A 21244-nucleotide genomic window follows, 5' to 3' on the forward strand; every position below is an offset into this window, starting at 1 on the left:
CGTTACGCTCTACCGCACACAAACGATAAATATTCGAATATGGGGGGGGGGTTCAAGTAGTTGATATTAAATTTTAAAAACAATTCTTCAATCTACAATGGATCAAATAAAAAAAAGACAGTAATACTAATACTAATAACAATAGTAATAATAATAATAATAATAATAATTGTAGTAATAATAATAATAATAACAATAATAATAATATCAATAATAATATTAATAGTAATATTATAACATAGTAATAATATTGATAATTATAGTAAAAATTCTAAATGTAATACTTCACCGAACGTCTAAGTCACGACCTCACGGCTGATAGTTGGATTAATCGAGTGTCTCCGCAGAACAAACAATGACGATCCAGCTTCGTGTTGTGACACAGTGGCCGTATCTTACACGCGACCTTGTAGATGCCACTTGTAGTTGACTTCCACTCGCTCGATCGTATGGTGGTCCGTGCTGCTAGCGGGGTAACAGCGGTGCGGGAGAATTATTCTTGCTGATATATCAGCTGCGTATCGGATCACTGGCGGGGTAGCCTGCCTCTACCAGTGTGCAGATGTTTCTGCCGATATACAACAGGCTATTGTTATCGCGCAACACAAGAACTAATCGACAAAAAAACACCCGTACGATAACTCGTGTATTGTTATTTTGCGAACTCAAACGGAGATAAACAATTTGCGTCTAATCGAGACGAAAGCAAAACAACGAATCTCATAACCAATATGTAGGCGAAGATAAATGATAACTACAGAAGATCATTTTACGAGACGTTTCTGAACTCAATTCATGAATGAAATTTTGACAGAAAGCTCGGAACCTGCTGACATTGATGTTGCTTTTACTTGCGTTATGTCAGATAACGCAAGTAAAAGCAACATCAATGTCAGCAGGATCCGTGACACCTATCAGTTCCTAAAATGGTCTATTTAACGCTAGGTCACAAAATATTGTTTGTGATCTACTATGCACTCACTGAGTAGTGAAAGCTAACCAAACAATGCACAAGGAATATATTTTTTCTCTCATAATAATTACGGAAAGTGAACCACATAACATGGTGATTTTGCTTCATTACCTTTTTAGCTTTCAAAAAACCGAAAAATTGTTTATTGCATTATCTTCAAATACAACATCTTGAGAACATCTTCACAAATTTTCATAAAGATCTGAGCAAAAGGAAGAAAGTTAGAGCGATTTGCAGGGCGCCTCGACACGGCCGTATAAGCTAAACTTGAAACTTTACACGCGATTATCTCGGAATAAAGTTTTCCGAAAAATGTTATTGCCGTGATCCTGATTGCGGGAGAACTACTGAACCGATTTCTTTCGTCTTTTTATTTAAATTTTCGTTATTGAATTCGCCGGTCCTTGAACGATCGCTTTTTGAAACATACAGTTACATTTTACCGCAAAAAAAATTTGAATGCAATTTTTAGCGCTCAAAACGTGCATTTTTTGGGAAAAACGTTCCCGTTTGCACTGAAAACAAAATGCTCATGAAAGCGATCGTTCAAGGACACGGCACACTTCTAAACTAATGAAATAATATGAGTTTTTTGATTAAGGTTGACCCGCTGAGTTACTATCAGGATCACCGCAAGCCTCTGCAAAAAATAGCGTTTCGGGGAAACGGCCTTTACTCCAGTAATAATTGGTATATCTCAAAATCAAACGTATTTTTCTGTTGTTGATAAACTGTAATTTCAGAAAAATACCACTTTAATGCAATGAAAATGGTGCTATGCACTTGAAAATAAATTCAAACTTCCCTCATTTTTTTCGACCAAAAAGGTATATAACCCCTTAATAGTGGAGATCTTTAATCTCTCATCTAGAATGAAGAGACAACAAGTAAACGAAATCGAAATGAAAAACTCCTTTTGAAATGTTTCTAGATATTCAACAATTTTCATTTTCGAATGCATTCAGATTCCCCCCGGGAGATTTGTCACTTCAATGTCAAATATGACTTTGACTTCAGATTTGACGGATTGCGATCCGATAACTGCAAAGTTGTTGCAGTTGATGTCGGTCTTATATATATACGCTCAAAGTCCCAGCCTTAGATTCCAGCGTATTAACGCTACAGCTGGGCATATATAAAAATATATATATATATATATATATATATATATATATATATATATATATATATATATATATATATATATATATATATATATATATATATATATATATATATATATATATATATATATATATATATATATATATATATATATATATATATATATATATATATATATATATATATATATATATATATATATATATATATATATATATATATATATATATATATATATATATTATATATATGCCCAGCTGTAGCGTTAATACGCTGGAATCTAAGGCTGGGACTTTGAGCGGAATCTAACAGCATTACAGAAGAGCGTAGCCATGTTGCTTACTTCGACACTGCAGCCTTACGGCTATCTGATAGATTCCAAGTTTGGTTTCAGATTGTTTTATTGGTTACTGTTGCACTAGGCCCAAGTTATATAATGAATGTAAGGTCAAAACCTACAGGAGCAATTCAACTTGACAAGACCAAAGTCACAGATGAACAAATTTACTCTGGACTGGAGGTTCCAACGGTAAATATATGATTTGAATGGAGAACGTACCTGTTATCACCGGTTCATATTACCGATTTTACCTTACATACCACAGTAGTGTTGGCTATACCTTTCCAAGCCATCCAACCGTTGGTACTTATGTCGGCAGTCTTCCTCGTGTTCTTGGTTGTTCCTCCTCACGTCTGCTACCTTTATTCATGCCGTCATCTGTCCTCGATCGCTCTCTTTGACATGTCCCATGCAAGACCGTTCGCGTTCCTGCCCTATGTCACGTACCTGGTTCTTTTCGTTGTTCTACTGCGGCAATTTTCATCTCGCAGCCGCAGAACGATAAAAAAAAAGAGAGAGAAGGGAGTGGATTAACATTAAAACCAAACAGTACAATCAACACACATCCACATTTACGCTGTCAACATATTTCAAACCCTTTAACCACCCATAGACGCAAGAGAGTCATTCTAGCAGAAAAAGGGAAAAACGTACAACTGATAACGAATTTCTTTATTCCACTGGGTCAGAGCACACCCGTCCCTAGAATAAAGAAACGACCCCGCAACTCACGACGCAAGCAAGAAAGACATGCCAGACAGCTGTCGACGTTCAATGCATGGGGCATTGGTATACCGAAATTAACAAAAGTTACGATGCGCGACTAACTATTTTTGAGGTGCCAAATGCGCGATAATGGGTCGAATCAAAGAGAAAAAAGAAACGTTCCGACAGCAGTCAGATTGTAACTGGGATTGACATATGGGAATAAAGAAATTCGCGCAGTTAAAATAGCTGATATTTAGTGAAGAAAAAAAAACACACACACACACATGTATATATATAGAAAAATGATAATATGAGTAGTAGTAGTAGTTGCGAGAGAAATTAGAAGGGTTAGTAATGCTACTTTATATCTATGAAAGCAATGGGTGGACGTCAGTCACGAGGTTTTGTTAGTAATGTTAGGGTTAGTATAAACCTCGCTTAAGCCCTACCGACCCCGCCAGTATTTAGTTTTGTTAGGTCATGCGAGACTAAAACCAGCGGTGTGATAAGTCAAGCGTAATCAAACATAACGAATGCTATTATGGTGATTATTGAATATTGAGTTGTTACTATTATCTTATTACTATATTATTTATATTATTCAGCTGGGCATAAAAAATAAAATGAAAAATTATTATTTATATTATTAGTTGTCTAATCAAAAATTAAAAAAAAAAAAAAAAATAAATATATATATATATATATATATATATATATATATATATATATATATATATATATATATATATATATATATATATATATATATATATATTTTATATATATGCCCAGCTGTAGCGTTAATACGCTGGAATCTAAGGCTGGGACTTTGAGCGGAATCTAACAGCATTACAGAAGAGCGTAGCCATGTTGCTTACTTCGACACTGCAGCCTTACGGCTAATCTGATAGTTTGGTTTCGGATTGTTTTATTGGTTACTGTTGCACTAGGCCCAAGTTATATAATGAATGTAAGGTCAAAACCTCCAGGAGCAATTCAACCTGACAAGACCAAAGTCACAGATGAACAAATTTACTCTGGACTGGAGGTTCCAACGGTAAATATATGATCTGAATGGAGAACGTACCTGTTATCACCGGTTCATATTACCGATTTTACCTTACATACCACAGTAGTGTTGGCTATACCTTTCCAAGCCATCCAACCGTTGGTACTTATGTCGGCAGTCTTCCTCGTGTTCTTGGTCGTTCCTTCCACGTCTGCTACCTTTATTCATGCCGTCATCTGTCCTCGATCGCTCTCTTTGACATGTCCCATGCAAGACCGTTCGCGTTCCTGCCCTATGTCACGTACCTGGTTCTTTTCGTTGTTCTACTGCGGCAATTTTCATCTCGCAGCCGCAGAACGATAAAAAAAAGAGAGAGAAGGGAGTGGATTAACATTAAAACCAAACAGTACAATCAACACACATCCACATTTACGCTGTCAACATATTTCAAACCCTTTAACCACCCATAGACGCAAGAGAGTCATTCTAGCAGAAAAAGGGAAAAACGTACAACTGATAACGAATTTCTTTATTCCACTGGGTCAGAGCACACCCGCCCCTGGAATAAAGAAACGACCCCGCAACTCACGACGCAAGCAAGAAAGACATGCCAGACAGCTGTCGACGTTCAATGCATGGGGCATTGGTATACCGAAATTAACAAAAGTTACGATGCGCGACTAACTATTTTTGAGGTGCCAAATGCGCGATAATGGGTCGAATCAAAGAGAAAAAAGAAACGTTCCGACAGCAGTCAGATTGTAACTGGGATTGACATATGGGAATAAAGAAATTCGCGCAGTTAAAATAGCTGATATTTAGTGAAGAAAAAAAAACACACACACACACACATGTATATATATAGAAAAATGATAATATGAGTAGTAGTAGTAGTTGCGAGAGAAATTAGAAGGGTTAGTAATGCTACTTTATATCTATGAGTGCAATGGGTGGACGTCAGTCACGAGGTTTTGTTAGTAATGTTAGGGTTAGTATAAACCTCGCTTAAGCCCTACCGACCCCGCCAGTATTTAGTTTTGTTAGGTCATGCAAGACTAAAACCAGCGGTGTGATAAGTCAAGCGTAATCAAACATAACGAATGCTATTGTGGTGATTACTGAATATTGAGTTGTTACTATTATGTTATTACTATATTATTATTTATATAATTCAGCTGGGCATAAAAAATAAACTGAAAAATTATTATTTATATTATTAGTTGTCTAATCAAAAATTGCGTTAGGAAATACGCTTGACAGATCACCGTCTAGCGGGGGCCTAGTGTGGTTGGTAACGTCTCTGCCAACCACGCTCGACGCCTGGGTTCGAATTCCACCGCCGACATAGGTGTCGATGGTTGTGGAGTGGCGTGATCCACTCACAACCAACCTAACTGGTCTAGATTCAATCCTAGCCGACACCGGGAGATTTTCTGAGGCAAAAAATCTCTGGGATCACGCCTTCCATCGCATGAGGAAGTAAAGCCGTTGGCGCCGGTCCGTTAATAAACGGGTCGTGAGTAAGGGTCCTGGGTGTGGAGTCGCCTCCCTGGGCGTCGGTGATTGGCCACAACAGTGGCGGAACTAGACCGACGGAAAATAAGCGAGAATAAAAAAAAAAAAAAAGATCACCGTCAAGTCCTCCACCCATGGGTAGGGATATATATATATATATATATATATATATATATATATATATATATATATATATATATATATATATATATATATATATATATATATATATATATATATATATATATATATATATATAATTTTTACTCTCATATCGTACATTATACTTAACGTCGGAAGTAGTGCGCTGTATAGCGCATCTGATTTGCTATACAGCGCATTACTTCCGACGTTAGGTATAATGTACGGTATGAGACAAAAATCGAATGTCGCTAGTCGACAACTCCAGTTTTCAACTTAATGCATAATAAATTTATATAAACACTATTCGATCAATTCTTGGCGTTTCCACCAGGGAAGCTTATTTCCAGGTGATCCACACAATCTCACGTTTTTGGTTTGAATGTTATTATACACGTAGTGAAAGACGAGCGGGTTCTTGGTTTTGTAGGCCGCTTCCAGAAACTTTCGGGCCGCGAATCCGCTCCGAAAATGTGTTTGGCAATTCGAAGTGCTTGGCCTTTCTCGAGCTATCGAGTGCAATCTACGGCAATATCGAATGACATGGTTGTTGCTGTGGCCTGATGGTGAACTACTACCAGTGGAAATGGAAACCTTCAAGGTTACAAGCATAAGAATCGTTACCATATTCGAAGATAATAAAGCAAAGTTAGAGGTGGGACAGAAACTGAGCCAATTGTCCGTAATGTTGAGGGATTTACCAGATTTCAAAGTTCGCTCCTCAAAGCTCAGCTTCATCCAAGTATTGGAAATTAGTGCCACTTGTCGCTCCTGTATCTATACAAATCCGTAGATAATGTTATTTTTCTGGTGGGTCAGCATTTTCGGTACGTTCGGTTGGTTGCTTACATTGAACGGAAAAACCCAACCGATGTGTCATTCCGCTGCTGATTGATTGTTCCTCTATGCCGAACGATATGTTCTGGGCATCGGTTGCACTTTCTACGACAAATCCGGTTGCCCCGCCCGAACGGACCGCATATACCTGTGGTTATACATACTAGTGCAGCAGATTTTCCGACTTGTCCACTGCTTAATTTTCGCTCGTATTGCCAGTAGGTGTAAAATAGTGCAGAATTTAGTTCAAGATAAACTAGTGAAACTAGTGGATACTTCTTCTTCTTCATCTTTTTGTTTCGGTTGGCTAGTCACAGTAACCACACCAGAGATGCCAGATGTTTTTGAAAAAACGTCTTCAACTGCTCGAAAACCCGGAAAAATCTGCTTGAAATCTATTTGTGATTCGAAAAAAAATCGCTCGCGCAGGCAAAAGTCTGCAAAAATCTGCACACATTTTGAGAAAATCTGCGCAAATATAAGGAGACTCTGACATAAATCTGCATAAACTATGGAAAATCTGCAAAAATCTGCGAATCAATAAAAATCTGTACACGGACCCCAAAAATCTGCGTTTTGCAGACAAATCTGCACATCTGGTATCCCTCAACCATACCAACGAGTATATAGCAGCTAGCATCCCGCCATGTTTCGAGGACTAACATCTCAGCGTGTGTGTAAACGAGATAGCATATCATCGCCACTTTTCATACGCATAACATAGCATCTGTCAATGGGGCCCGCAAATCGCGAATCCGCTGGATGCCAGCTAGCTGGTATATAGACCATCGCACGGTGACGTCACACATCGAAGTTTGACAGATAGTGGCAACATTGTTTACGGTTCGGACTCAGCAGTTTTGATCTCGATTTTATTAGATTACAATTTGTTGGCCAAAATGCCTTTAAAATGTTGTGTATGGGAATGTTGACTGACAGAACAAGTCTGTGGTGGCATTGCGCAGCTCGATTCGAACGATTTTCGCTATTTTCAAGTAGGTCACAAACTGCTAGTTATGTCATTTGTCCTGCGGCTCATCTAACCCACAAAGTCGAAAAAATACGAAAAACGAAACATAGCGCCCCCCAGCGATCATTTAGTTTTGTTCGAGTTGCTCGAAACGAAATGCGCAATGTCACCCCTGTAAAGTTGTTTCGTTTTCTTACACCAGGAAGTACATTTAGTTTTCTGAGATATAAACGCATGCAAAAATGGAATGAGGTTCTCGGATACAAAGACACTTTTCAGAAGGGTAAAGTGTAATAATAACATCCATAAACTTCGTTTTCCAGTATTCTGATTTTCTTCAGGACAACCCTCTCGCATCACAGATACAAGTGACTCAGATTGGATACCTTCTATCGATCTGCACAGGAATACCTTAGAAGGAGAAAGTAAAAACTACCAGTTATTTTACTTACAGCCAATCTCGACAAAAATAACGCAACATTTCCATCGCTAGTGAATTCCGGATGCGGCTCATATGAATCCCAGCAGAGTAATGTTTCTTTCATTAGCGATGAAGAACAACCAAGCTCTCCAAGCTACGAAAGTCGTAGAACAGTACTACTAAATTGCGGAGATCGTTCGGATTTGTCAGATACCCTTTGAACTTGAATGCCAACAATAATGTTCTTGAGAATACAGTACTGCACTGGCAGTTTGTGAACATATCCACCAGCATTGTTTCTGAAAATGCACTAATAGAAGATGTTTCAAATTTCTCCAAGAAACTTTTAGATGTTTCCACCAGTACAAATTGCTGTGAAGCAAGTAATCTAGATTGTGATATGGTGAAAAAATACCAAATGATGCGCCTTCAGGCACGGGTTGATTTTTTGGAAAACGAGCTCATATTACATCAACGCGTATTTGAGTTCATTTCGGTTTCCAACAAAAAATGTTTGTATATTACGGGTATAACTGACTTCAATACTGTTCGCAACAGATCCTTTATGCCATTTAACAAAAATGCGAATGTTTGTAATGACCCTCACTAAGCTTAGATTAAATCCCCAATTTGAATCTCTTGGTTATGATACGATGTAAGTTCCAACACAATTTCGAAATATTTTCATATTACATTGAGGGTAATGGATGCTCACTTGAAATATGTCACTAAAGTGCCAACTAAAAAAGTGTTGTTACGGTACACACCAGAAAGTTTAAAAAAAAATAATCTGGTGAATCAAGAGTTTTCATCATAGATTGTTTCGAAGTTCGTTGTCAGATTCGTAGCACACTCAAAGGAGCGGTTCAACATTTAAGTAATTATAAAAAAGCAGAAACTACCAAATTTTTAATTGCTTTGACTCCTGATGGAAACATTTGTTCTATCACACCAGGATTTAGTGGCAGATGCTCAGATAAAAAAACTGTCAGTGAGAGAGGCTTCCTAGATATTTTGATGCCGCAAGATGTAGTTATAGCAGACAAAGGTTTCGAAATCTAAAATTTAATACAATCTAAGAGAGCTTCACTCAACATTCCATCGTTTTAAGGAGCAATACACAATATACACCAGCAGAGATCGAACAAAACAATCAAATAACGACTTGCGTATACATATCGAAAGATGTATAGGTACACTTAAGTTAAAGTTTCATATTTTGTCCCAGCTGATAACTACAGACACTCTAGTTCGTTTCGAGGATAGTGAAAATGTAGTTGATTTAATAGCTAGAGTGTGTTGTATATTATATAATTTTAATCCGAGTATTATTCCTGACTAAGAATAAATTGTTACGATTTGAATCATTCTATTCCTTCAGCTGATACCAATGCACAATGCAATGGTCTAGAAACCAAATTTAGGGGGAAATTTGGGTCTAGAGCTCTATAGCATATTAGAGAAAAACTTTCTTCTACAAAGTTGTTACATATGATAAAGCACTCATTGAAAAATTATCAAAAATTAGGGGGACCAACATTTTCGATGCAATCAAGTATCTAACTTTTTTATCTTTGTAGATAGAAGAAAAATTTGTTCTACGATGTTATAGCTCCATTAATTTTAAGTAACTTTGTAGAAAAAAGTTTTTCTCTATCTTTGAAAACAACCGATTTATGTTGAAAAAACATATTTTACGCTCTATCTTTTTTATTTCAAGTTTCATCTCAAAACTCAACAGTTTTTCTCTATCTTTGAAAACAACCGATTTATATTGAAAAAACATATTTTACGCTCTAACTTTTTTATTTCAAGTTTCATCTCAAAACTGTCTTTAAACGACTTTTAGAGCTTTTTAGGAGAAACAATTTGCAATGCTGACATCGTAAATATCTCAATTTTACTCGAAGTTATTATTATTTTTCATCAAAAAATATGCGATTTTCATTTGTAAGTCATTCATTTTGGGGCAAACATAAAAAATATCTCTTGGTCTCATTTTGAAGGGCATACCTGACTCTATTAATGGAGGAACTTTTAGAAATATGTTATTTTTTAAACTTGAGTAAATTCAATTTAAAAACAAGCCGAAAATTTCAATAACTTTATACATTATGCATATAAAAGCACCCAGATTTATTTTTTGGTATTTTTTCTTATAACTAGACGTAATTACCCTTAATTTGACCCAAAAAGATCGAAAATCGATCAACTGGTTCAAAAGTTATGAATTATTTTAAAATTAAATACATTACCCTATTTTGAAGTTGGTCACGCAAAGTGCTTCAATTGTGCTCAAAATCGCAGGGATGCATCTATGTTGAAAATAATCAAACCCATATTGTTCCGTTGGGTTGTTAAGGGGACCAGCTCCGAAATAGGGTGACCATAAAAACGGCTATATTCGATGTATGTTATTTAAAAAAATCATAACTTTTGAACCAGTTGATCGATTTTCGATCTTTTTGGGTCAAATTAAAGGAAATTACGTCTAGTTATAAGAAAAAATACCAAAAAATAAATCTGGGTGCTTTTATATGCAAAATGTATGAAATTATTGAAATTTTCGGCTTGTTTTTAAATTGAATTTACTCAAATGTAAAAAATAACATATTTCTAAAAGTTCCTCCATTTATAGAGTCAAGTATGCCCTTCAAAATGAGACCAAGAGATATTTTTTATGTTTGCCCCAAAATGAATGACATACAAAGTTACTTAAAATTAATGGAGCTATAACATTGTAGAACAAATTTTTCTTCTATCTACAAAGATATAAAAGTTAGATACTTGATTGCATCGAAAATGTTGGTCACCCTAATTTTTGATAATTTTTCAATGAGCGCTTTATCATATGTAACAACTTTGTAGAAGAAAGTTTTTCTCTAAAATGTTGCTATAGAGCTCAAGACCCAAATTTCCCCCTAAATTCGGTTTTTGGATCATTGTGCAATGTAGCGTCTTTTTTACAACAATCAATATTTGTGTTTTTTGGAAACATAGACTCGACTTTTTAATAGGTTCCCATGCACCCAATTAATATTCGCTTTAACTAGACTACTGCAGGTCTTGTAATACTTGAAACGATTCAGAAAGATTAGATTTCTTAGTATTTAATTTAAAAAAATGAAACTAAACAAAAACAATATATTGTACCACGTGATTTCAGCGTGATACGAACAAGGACAATGTGATGTGAACAAGGACAAGACATAAAGCAAACATATTAGTAACAAAAAAATAAAACAAACATAAATGTTGTCTCGAACACATTACTATTTATAGCAAATTATTACAAGTTTTATTTAAAAAATGTGGGTTAATGGGTAAGTGAGTTAATAAAATAGAACATCAAATCATGTTATACAACAATTATGTAACAAGGTTCATCCCTAACCAATTTATTGGTTATCAATTGAAGGTAGCAAAGATTTCGTGAAATAGTTTCCAAGAAGTTCAGGACAAACAATTCCCCGAAAATATTGTTCACAATTTAAAACACATCGCATCCAAATTGCTTTATTCGGCTGAACGATTATTTAAGCGTTTGTAGGATACGTATGTTGTGTTGAAATGTGTACTTTTACAAGCAGATCTTATGACGACATAGTCGAGCATGTGACAGAAAGTCATAACAATGAAAAGTCATTTAACGCAATACAATATCATGTCCGTAATTCATTTTGCGAGGCTTGTAATAAAGAATATGATAACTGGTATAAACTACTGAACCATGAAAACAAGAAAACGTAGTGTTGTAAGTACTGTGCAAACAATATAAAGATGACAGAATTAGACACTCATCTAGAAGAGTGCCATATGAGAGGCAATCGTTTGCGACGTATGTTGTGCTTTTGAAAGTGCACAATAAGAAAATTCCCAAACCTAATCCGGTGCCGAAAAAAGTCACTGCCGGTAAGATTTGCAGTGTCTGTGGATTGGTATTTATGAATATTGTAGCTCACATACTATCACACACTGATCAGTGACCGTTTAAGTGCAGTCAGTGTCCGATGTGCTTCAGATTAAAATTCGCGCTCAATAATCATCGTGAGAATCATTCAACAATGAAAGGTTACACTTACCGCCACGAGTATGGTAATCGCTACAGCCACGCCACTGTTCGTTTCCGGCATGAGAGGGCGGTACATCTGAATATTAAGCTACACGCGTGTCACATATTTTCGAAACCCTCATACAGGATGCTGTGGCGCAGCCGGATACATACCGGACGAAAGATATAGCCTTGCAATAAGTCCGACGAGAGCTTTTTTTTCTAGGGGTGGGGGTTGTATGTAATGGATGTAAAAATTTATAAAATAAAGCTTAAACCTAAACCTAAAAATATCTCACTGACCATAAAGTGAGCTTAGCTGACAAACCACCCTTGTGACTTAGATTGCAGCAGGCGATATAGCTTGTTTAGTTGATGATTTTAAAAGTTTTTATTTATTTTTTCTCAACAGTACTTCGCTGAAAAGCAAGAAATTTGCAGAAAAGATGTGGAACGAGCTTTTGGTGTACTTATGGCCCGGTTTGCCATTATCAAAAACCCGGCCAGATTGTGGAGTAAAGAAGATTTAAGATTTATGATGCGCGCATGCATAATACTGCATAACATGATTATCGATAATGAACGCGATGATGATTCCAGCCCACACGACCTCAGCCCAGAGGAATACTGTGCTAATCCGGACATGAGCGATTTTGCTGGATTTCTGGCTCAGTATCAAGAAGTTCACAACTCTAAACTGCATGAACAGCTCCAAAACGATCTAATTGAACATCTATGGGCTATGAAATGAGACCAAGAATAGATTAAAGGCCCGAATACATTCACGGCGTGACAACGCCTTTTCTACGAAAATTGTCTTGAAAACTTCTAATGTGCCTTTAGCTTCTACCACCTTCCACTCATCTACATGGCAGGTGCATCGCGTCGTTTTGAGCTCCGCCGAACCTAACGAAAGGCGCAATTACGCCTTGAAGAAAGTGTCATTACGCCGTGTTTGCATTCGGGCTTTAAGTAAATATAAATGTGTGTTATAAACATTTTATTCTTAAAAACAAATTACAAAACAAACTTAAAACAAACCGTCATCGGATTCACTTTCATCCAAGACTCCAACATTCGAGAATTCTTCGTTTGAGAATACCGATTCTTCCGTCGTTACCGTTTGCTTCCTGGTTTCGGCCAGAATCCTTTGCTGCTCTAACCGGTAGTACTTCTGAGCAGTTTCGTTCAAGCCCTCCAGATTTATTGACAAAATGGCATGGTTGGCCATTCTTGTGAGGGCTTGAGCTTTCTGCATCGTGTAGGTCAGCCTTTCCTTCGCAGCAGTAGCCGAACGAGTGCCAGCTTTGGCTATTTGCAACCCGGCGTCGTATTTCTCAGATCCCGTGGCAAGCTTCCGAGCTTTGGCAGCTTTCTGTCCGATAGGGCGATCGGAACCAGAAGTCGTCTGAACCACTGTCTCGGGCTGTATCATCGCTTTCGGGAGCTGCTCGTTTTTTAATAGGTACTTGAAATAAACATATATCTTGTAATAAATGTTTTTATGAACGCTAGGAATGTATACCTTGATGGTGTTATATTGCTGCCATTTCGGTGCATTCTGCAGCAAAATGTAGCAGTGCATAAAGGAAAATGGTGCTTTCTCCATAATTGCAAACAATGCAACTGACTGCTTCATAACATCTTCCGGAGAAGCGCCACTCTGATTTCGGTTTCGGATTTGAGCCAGGCACCCAGCAAACTTGCTTACACTTTTGCTGATGGTGTGCCACCTGGCCTTGATTCCGCTGGCAGCCCGAAGCTCTGGGTTTCCCGGCACATGCCTATCCGCACAGATTTTTAAAAAGTTTACATAAATCCGGTCATATAGAGTTTGCGCTCGCTGATTCACGCCGACACTTGCGTCCTGTGACGTGTTCAACCAAGCGAGGCAAAGCGCTTCATCTTCCGGCACCGACCAATTATGTCCGAGTTTCGCAACACTCATTTTCACAATATAAACTACAAATACAAATTTTATTTTTAATATCACTGTGCCGACGATATTTTGTTCTTTATACTTACAGTTAGGTTTCAAACTGAATCGCTTCGTTTCCACAAAAGAATTTACAAACAGAAAGATTTTATTAATGAAATTTACAGGGTTTTTATACCTAAATCTAATGCACTGTCTTAAATGTAAAACACATACTAACAATGAGTAAGATAGAGAAGAGATTCCTCCCTTCATTAAGAATGGCTAGATACTTATCTTTATCAATGCGCGAAACAAGAATAGAAATTCATTCATACAACTTGATATACTTACTAATACATGCATTTTTAGATGAATCTCGCTTATTCTGATAACCAACGCTAAGGATAATACGGGATGGATAATAATACATGGATAATACATGCGCGAGCGAAACATACGTAAGTGTGGTCGTGCGCTTATGAATGCGATACAAAAGCGAAAGCGCTAAATTTACTTGCAAAGCTTCGCGTAGTTATTATAGCACCTTTTCATTTCTTATTCTCCGTTTCAAAACGTATCTAGCTCGATATTGAAATTAGAATAGTTTCTAATGGGATAGTTTTTCCCAAATATGAAACACTAGCTGACCCGGCCAACTTCGTCCCGCCTATTTTAGTGTTTAACTTAATAATTTCAAACATTTCAAATTCATTGATTCTTTGCGATTAGTTTATATCGTTTGAAACGATTGGTTTTAATGGAATGACAACATCCTCGACTTTTGGCTTTTGTACGTGACCTCTTTTCCGGGAATATATTAGGTGCATTTCAGTTATTTTCGTTGTTTTCCAGAAACTGAAAGTGATCATCTTTGAATTCAAAATGGTGTCCAGGGTCAATGCTTGGCTTCTTTACACCATTTCGATAACGGACATATCTATATGTAGTTATTTTCGGCTGTTTCCCAGAAGTTGCCATTTTACAATTCAAACTGGTGTCTGAGGTCAATTTTTACCTCCTTGCATCATTCTGGATCCGGTGATACTCATATTGGGTGGTATTTGGTCACAATTTTTAGAAACCGTAAGTCACCATCTTGGATTTTAAAATGGCATTTGGAAAGAATTTCTGGCCCCTGAACGTCATTTTCGGCTGTTTTTCGTATTGGGGTGTTTTTTGGTCATTTTCGGCTGTTTTTCAAAAACCGGATGTCACCATCTTCGAATTCAAAATGGTGTCTGTGGTCGATTATAGCTCCTGTGTATAATTCTGGTTCCGAAGATACTCATTCCATACTATGGAAATCGGCCATTTTCGGCTGTTTTTTTAGAAACCGGAAGTTGCCATCTTATAATTCATAGTGATGTCTGAGGTCAATTTTAAGCTCCTTGCATCATTCTGGTTCCGGAGATACTCATATTGGGTGGTATTTGGTCGATTTAGGCTATTTTCCGGACATCAGAAGTCGCCATCTTACAATTCAAAATGTTGTCTGAGGTTGATAGGTCGATTTGTGGCTTCAGTGCGTCATAACAATTCTGGAAATACCCATATTGGGTGGTATTTAGTCATTTGCCGCTGTTTTTCAGAAACCGGAAGTCGCCATCTTAGATTTCAAAATGGCATATGGAAACAATTTTTGGCCTCTGAGCGTCATTCTGGTTGAAGAAACACTCAAATTTGGTGGTATTTGGTCGTTCTTGGCTGTTTTCCAGACACCGGAAGTCGCCATATTACAACTCAAAATGTTGTCTGAGGTTGATAGGTCGATTTGTGGCTTCAGTGCGTCATAATAATTCCGGAAATACCTATAATGGGTGGTATTTAGTCATTTGCCGCTGTTTTTCTGAAACCGGAAGTCGCCATCTTGGATTTCAAAATGGCACAAGGCGACAGGTTTTGGCCTCTGAGCGTCATTCTGGTTGAAGAAACACCCATGTTGGATGGTATTTGGCCATTTTCGGCTGTTTTTCAGAAACCGGAAGTCGCCATCTTGGATTTCGAAATGGTATTTGGAGACATGCCAGAAGAAGGAAGCGTGTCGAAACATTATGGATATATTTGTTACCCCTAAAAACATTCACCTGCCAAATTTGGTTCCATTTAGTTTGTTAGTTTTCGAGATAGGCAGAAATTTTTGTTTCATTTGTTTGGAACCCCTCCCTCACAGAAGAGGGAGGGACGTCGAACCATTATGGACATATTTTTACCTCTAAAAACATTCACATACCAAATTAGGTTGTATTTGGTTGATTGGTTCTCGAGCTGTGCGAAATTCGTGTTTCATTTGTATGGGACCCCTCCCTTGTAGAAAGGGAGGGGTGTCAAACCATTATGGATATATTTGTTACCCGTAAAAATATCCACCTACCAAATTTGGTTCTATTTACTTGGTTATTTCTCGAGATGTGCAGAAATTTGTGTTTCATTTGTATGGAACCCCTCCCTTTCAGAAGGAGGGGTGTCGAAACAATGTGGACATATTTGTTACTCTTTAAAATATCCAAATATTAATTTTGGTTCCATTTGCTTGGTTAGTTTTTGAGATGTGCAGAAATTTGTGTTTCATTTGTATGGGACCCCTCCCTTTCAGAAGAGGGAGGGGTCTTAAACCATCATAGGAACCTTTTTCGGCCTCTAAAACCCCTACACACAAATTTTCACGTTGATCGGTCCGTTAGTTTCCGAGCCCATATGGATCAGACAGACAGACCGACAGACAGACAGACAAACAGACTGGACTAATGCAGTTATAGGTATAGATGAAAATAAATCACTTGCCGTGATGACAATCACTATCGAGCGCGCCTCAAAAAAAAAACAACACTTTGACATTTGATGAAATAGCAACGATTCGGCTCGTTGCTATTGCGTTGCCAAATTTATTAACTCGCTGCTACCCGAGGTGAGGATTGCTATTTCCCAAACCAACATAGCAACGCCCGGTGCGGTTGCCGCGTTATGGTAGGAGTGGCTAAATTGAAGTTTCTAAAGCTAGTTTGGCAACTCCCACCATAACGCGGCAACCGCACCGGGCGTTGCTATGTTGGTTTGGGAAATAGCAATCCCCATCTCGGGTAGTAGCGAGTTATAAAATGAATTTGATGAATAATGTCAAACCACATACATAAGACATACGTAACACTCAGAAAGAAATCTTCCAAAAAAGTTGGTACAAAATGAACTACTCGAATGGTACCAGCCTTTAAAAAAAAACTCCGATTTGAGTAGTTTTTGAAGGCAGTGTACCTGCGAAACTGTCATCCAAACGATAAATCTAACGATCCTACGGAAAAACATCCAACAACTGAATAAGTTTGCCATTTTGTTTTTGAGTTCATGAAAGCGCATAGTGTTTGTGATGTTTTGTCCAGAGTATACGGGTTTTGTTTCGTGAAAAATTGCATTTGAAGTTTTTAAAAGTGCCGAATTCTGTTTTTAAAAGTGTCTAATTTTGTTTTGAAAGTGTTGTGTTGTTAAATTTAAAAAAGTTGAATTCGAATATTCACTAGTTGTGATTAAATATTACACGTTCTTCAGGCGCTAGGCCAGAAAAATATTACCGGTGAGTACAAAGTTGAAGCAGATTGTGTAGATTGTTTTGAGTTCACAACTTTTATATAAACATATATCTTTATAAACTGCCCGCATAAATAAAATCACAATCCAGAACTTACTACATAATTGGTCATTCTAGGTTGGTTTTAATTTTCGCTGCTTATTCTTCCACTATGGCAAAAATTTCCGATTAGGTTATACAATGTTATTCACATCCAGGCTACGGTTAGTGCTACGTCGGTTACTTGATGTCCGTCGTCTGTTGCCAGCTGCCGATGTCCGATGTATGCGTCGATGCCTGTGGTGTCCGGTGTCTCAAGTATGCAATCTGCCTCGCTTCATGTTTGCAGGTAAAGAAAGCTGTGGATTCACCGTTAACTCATCTCCTCCAAGATTAGACCATCCCGATTCAATATCCTGGTGATCGATTTCGTCCGGCTTAGAGGATGCTAGGATTGTTAGGTTTGTTTCTATATGTGAAGTTCTATTTTTGTAAAAGTTGTTGAATAAGAAGCTTATTCCCAAATTGATATACATGGAAAATAGTCCCCAAACTTGTAACTGTTTGGTGGGAATGTTGTTATTGCAGAATCTTCAATTGTTCCCGATCGTCAATGTGTAACTTTTTGAGTCGTTAGAGGTTCGTTACTGATTCAAACATAGCTTGTTGATCTTTACTCAATCCAAAAGAATTATGGTTGGCAAAATATTTGTGTTCCAAAATACAATTTCCCACTGACCGAAAAAAAAATTATCTGCATCTGTTTATTAATAATGTTTATAAAGTATTCTATGCATAGATGCAAACATTTTTAGTCTTGGGGGTGGACGGTGACAGTTCTAATGTTCACCCAAGGATCCATTTCAAGATTGCCTTGCCAGAGTAGGTACTGTGTGGACTGATCGTATATCAGTGCAGCAGAACTCGATTTCTACTCGTGTACAACCATGAGAAGCGAAATGTTGCTATTGATAGTAATCAACAACTTATCTCAAGGAGATGATTTCAGTACATTTAAATTTTGGAGAACAGGTATGAAAAATTATAAACTATTCAACAAGAAAGAAACATTTTCGGATGATTGTGAGGTTATTTCTATTCAACTTAATTTTTGATGTTTGCTGAACAATTTTGACCTGCACAATATCAAAAGAGCATTTATTTTCCAGAAAAACAAACTTATTGAAAAGTTTTTACCTGCAAGAGGCAAAGATTCATTCGGAAATGTTACAAGATGTTTTTTTTTGTTCTCAACTTGAAAAAAAACATTTTTTTTTCGTGATTTAGTGAATGTAATTGGAGTAGCATGAATAAAAAAATCAATTTCACAATAAGAAAAAATCAGGTTGAAAACGATAATAAATATTCTAAAATTTTTGGGCTGTCGTACTGCTACAAAATGAATCAATCGAGAGAGACCGAGCGAGATGAGTGAAATGTAAATCAATAATTGGTGAAACGTTTTATTCCACTCGTTTTGACAGTGGTTAGCAAAGTATTTTGAAGTTAGAAGGTATGATTGAAGGGTCGTGGTGTATGTATTTTAATGGAAGCAAAATATAGTTTCCATAGAAAATTGAATGGCTTGACAAAACGATTTCATAGGTGTTAGTGAGTAACTGCACGCTCGATCATACCTTCTAACTTCAAAATGCTTTGGGTGGTTAAGCTGAAACTCGAAAGGCTGAGAGGTATACGAAAGGCTGAATGCATGAAAGGCCGAATGCACAAAAGTAGGAGGGTGGTATCCAAGACACGACCGTATGAGGTTGACTACGGTATTTCTATATTTCGTTAAAACAAATAATAGACGGAATTGTTACTCTAGTATTTTCTGGAATTTTATCTAACAGTGCATTTCTAAATGCAGAGACGGAGTGCGGAGTTAAAGCGTTATAAATAATTATATATATATATATATATATATATATATATATATATATATATATATATATATATATATATATATATATATATATATATATATATATATATATATATATATATATATATATATATATATATATATATATATATATATATATATATATATATATATATATATATATATATATTAAAAGAATGAATCTTTTATAAAAGCGCTGTCACTTAAAAAAAACCTTTCTTCATAGCTGCACTACCAAGAGAATCATTTAATTTAGCGAATTGGGTAAAATTTTTCTACCTTAGCGAAAAGCAAACTCAACGAGACTATCTAAAATTGGAGACCAGAAGGATTCAAGCGGAAATTCTAATATTGGAAACTGTTAGACATTAAACTGATCAAACTCATGCTAGGTTGGCTTCAGCCCAGTATATAACTTTATGTGTTTTAAGAAATTACCTGTATTTCAATAACTTAAAAAACAAGAACTCATACACGCTTTTTACATAGTTGTTATCAAGGTTTTGGCGAGTGGCAGGAATAAATATTACTTCTTTAATTATGATTAGAGCATTTCTAAATGATTTGTTATTTTCCACGATAGAAACAAGTTTGTTTTTGTCTCTGAGTGCAAGAAACTAAAACAAAACCACGCGCCGAAAAACAAAAACGAAAATTAAATGTATGCTGAATTGAGAAAACTTTACCGATAATATATGGTACTCCTTTTACCGATACTTTACGGTACTCAAAAAAACCTCTTTTGATCTAAATGAAATTTCTAGCAAATAAGTGTTGATCATCCATCAACAGTAATTTTTCCACGATGAATAGAGACTGGCTGAAGAAGTTTAAATCGCTGCTGAAAAATCAAATGATTCAACCGTGTTCGTTTAGGCGTTTTAATACATTTACTGAAGTGTTAATGAATGAACGAGAAAATACTTTGCTGGTTACTTAATTCTGTAGATTTACATTATTTGTGTAGAATTTTACAGTTCATCCTGTATGGGACCTGTTTTTGATTGAAAAATTTTTTTTTGATAACCTTTTTAACTACGAATAACTAACTTAAAACTTAGGTACCAGCTCACAAATGATCTGGTGAGGTGACCTGGCGCAGGACTCTGAACCTAGTCAAGGATGTTGTTCTTCGTTCCTCCAGCACCTGAAAACCAGCCAGGCGATGGATCCTCGGAGAAGAATTTAGGATCATACGTAATATTTCATTCTGAACAATCTGAAGTTTAGAATGGTGGGTTATAGCGCAGCCCTCGCAGACAGGCAAAGCGTACTCTATGACCGGTAAAATTATTTGCTTGTGAACGGTAAGCTTGTTGGTTATGGAAAGGGTGGATTTCCTAATAATGAGAGGATAGAGAGATTTGGTCAGTATGTTGCACTTGGTAAAAGTTTTCTCTACAATTGAACGAAATAGAAGCTTTCGGTCCAGGGAGAGACTAAGATAGACAACTCTAGATAGAGTAACTCTAGTGAGTTGGTGAACGGTGGAGTGACCCTGCCTATATCCGAACTGTTCTGGGAGGAAGATGTTATTCTGGTTTACGAATTCCAGTAAGCGACTAAGAATCAACTTTTCGAACAACTTCGAGATGCACGATGATAGGCTGATGATAGTTTTAAGTGTTGGTAGGGTCCTTACCGGGTTTGTGGATGGGAATCACTTTAGCTAGCTTCCAGGGTGACGGAAAGTAGATGAGCTCCAGACACTTATTAAAGATCGCTGCCAGGTGTTCGAAAATGTCTCGACTCAAGTTTTTCAACTCAAGGT

The 21244-nt window shown here is 36.8% G+C and overlaps 1 protein-coding gene across 1 annotated transcript in view; it reads left to right on the forward strand.

Moving 5' to 3' along the window:
* LOC129719906 (uncharacterized) overlaps positions 1 to 12841 on the forward strand; it is a 29833-nt gene extending 16992 nt beyond the window's left edge. The window contains exon 2 of the mRNA XM_055671320.1: positions 12503 to 12841. Coding sequence (XP_055527295.1) covers positions 12503 to 12841 — 339 coding nt within the window. The remainder of the gene's footprint in view (positions 1 to 12502) is intronic.
* Positions 12842 to 21244: the final 8403 nt, after the last annotated feature.

The sequence above is a fragment of the Wyeomyia smithii genome, chromosome 2, assembly GCF_029784165.1.
Source record: "Wyeomyia smithii strain HCP4-BCI-WySm-NY-G18 chromosome 2, ASM2978416v1, whole genome shotgun sequence".
Taxonomy (NCBI): Eukaryota; Metazoa; Arthropoda; class Insecta; order Diptera; family Culicidae; genus Wyeomyia; species Wyeomyia smithii.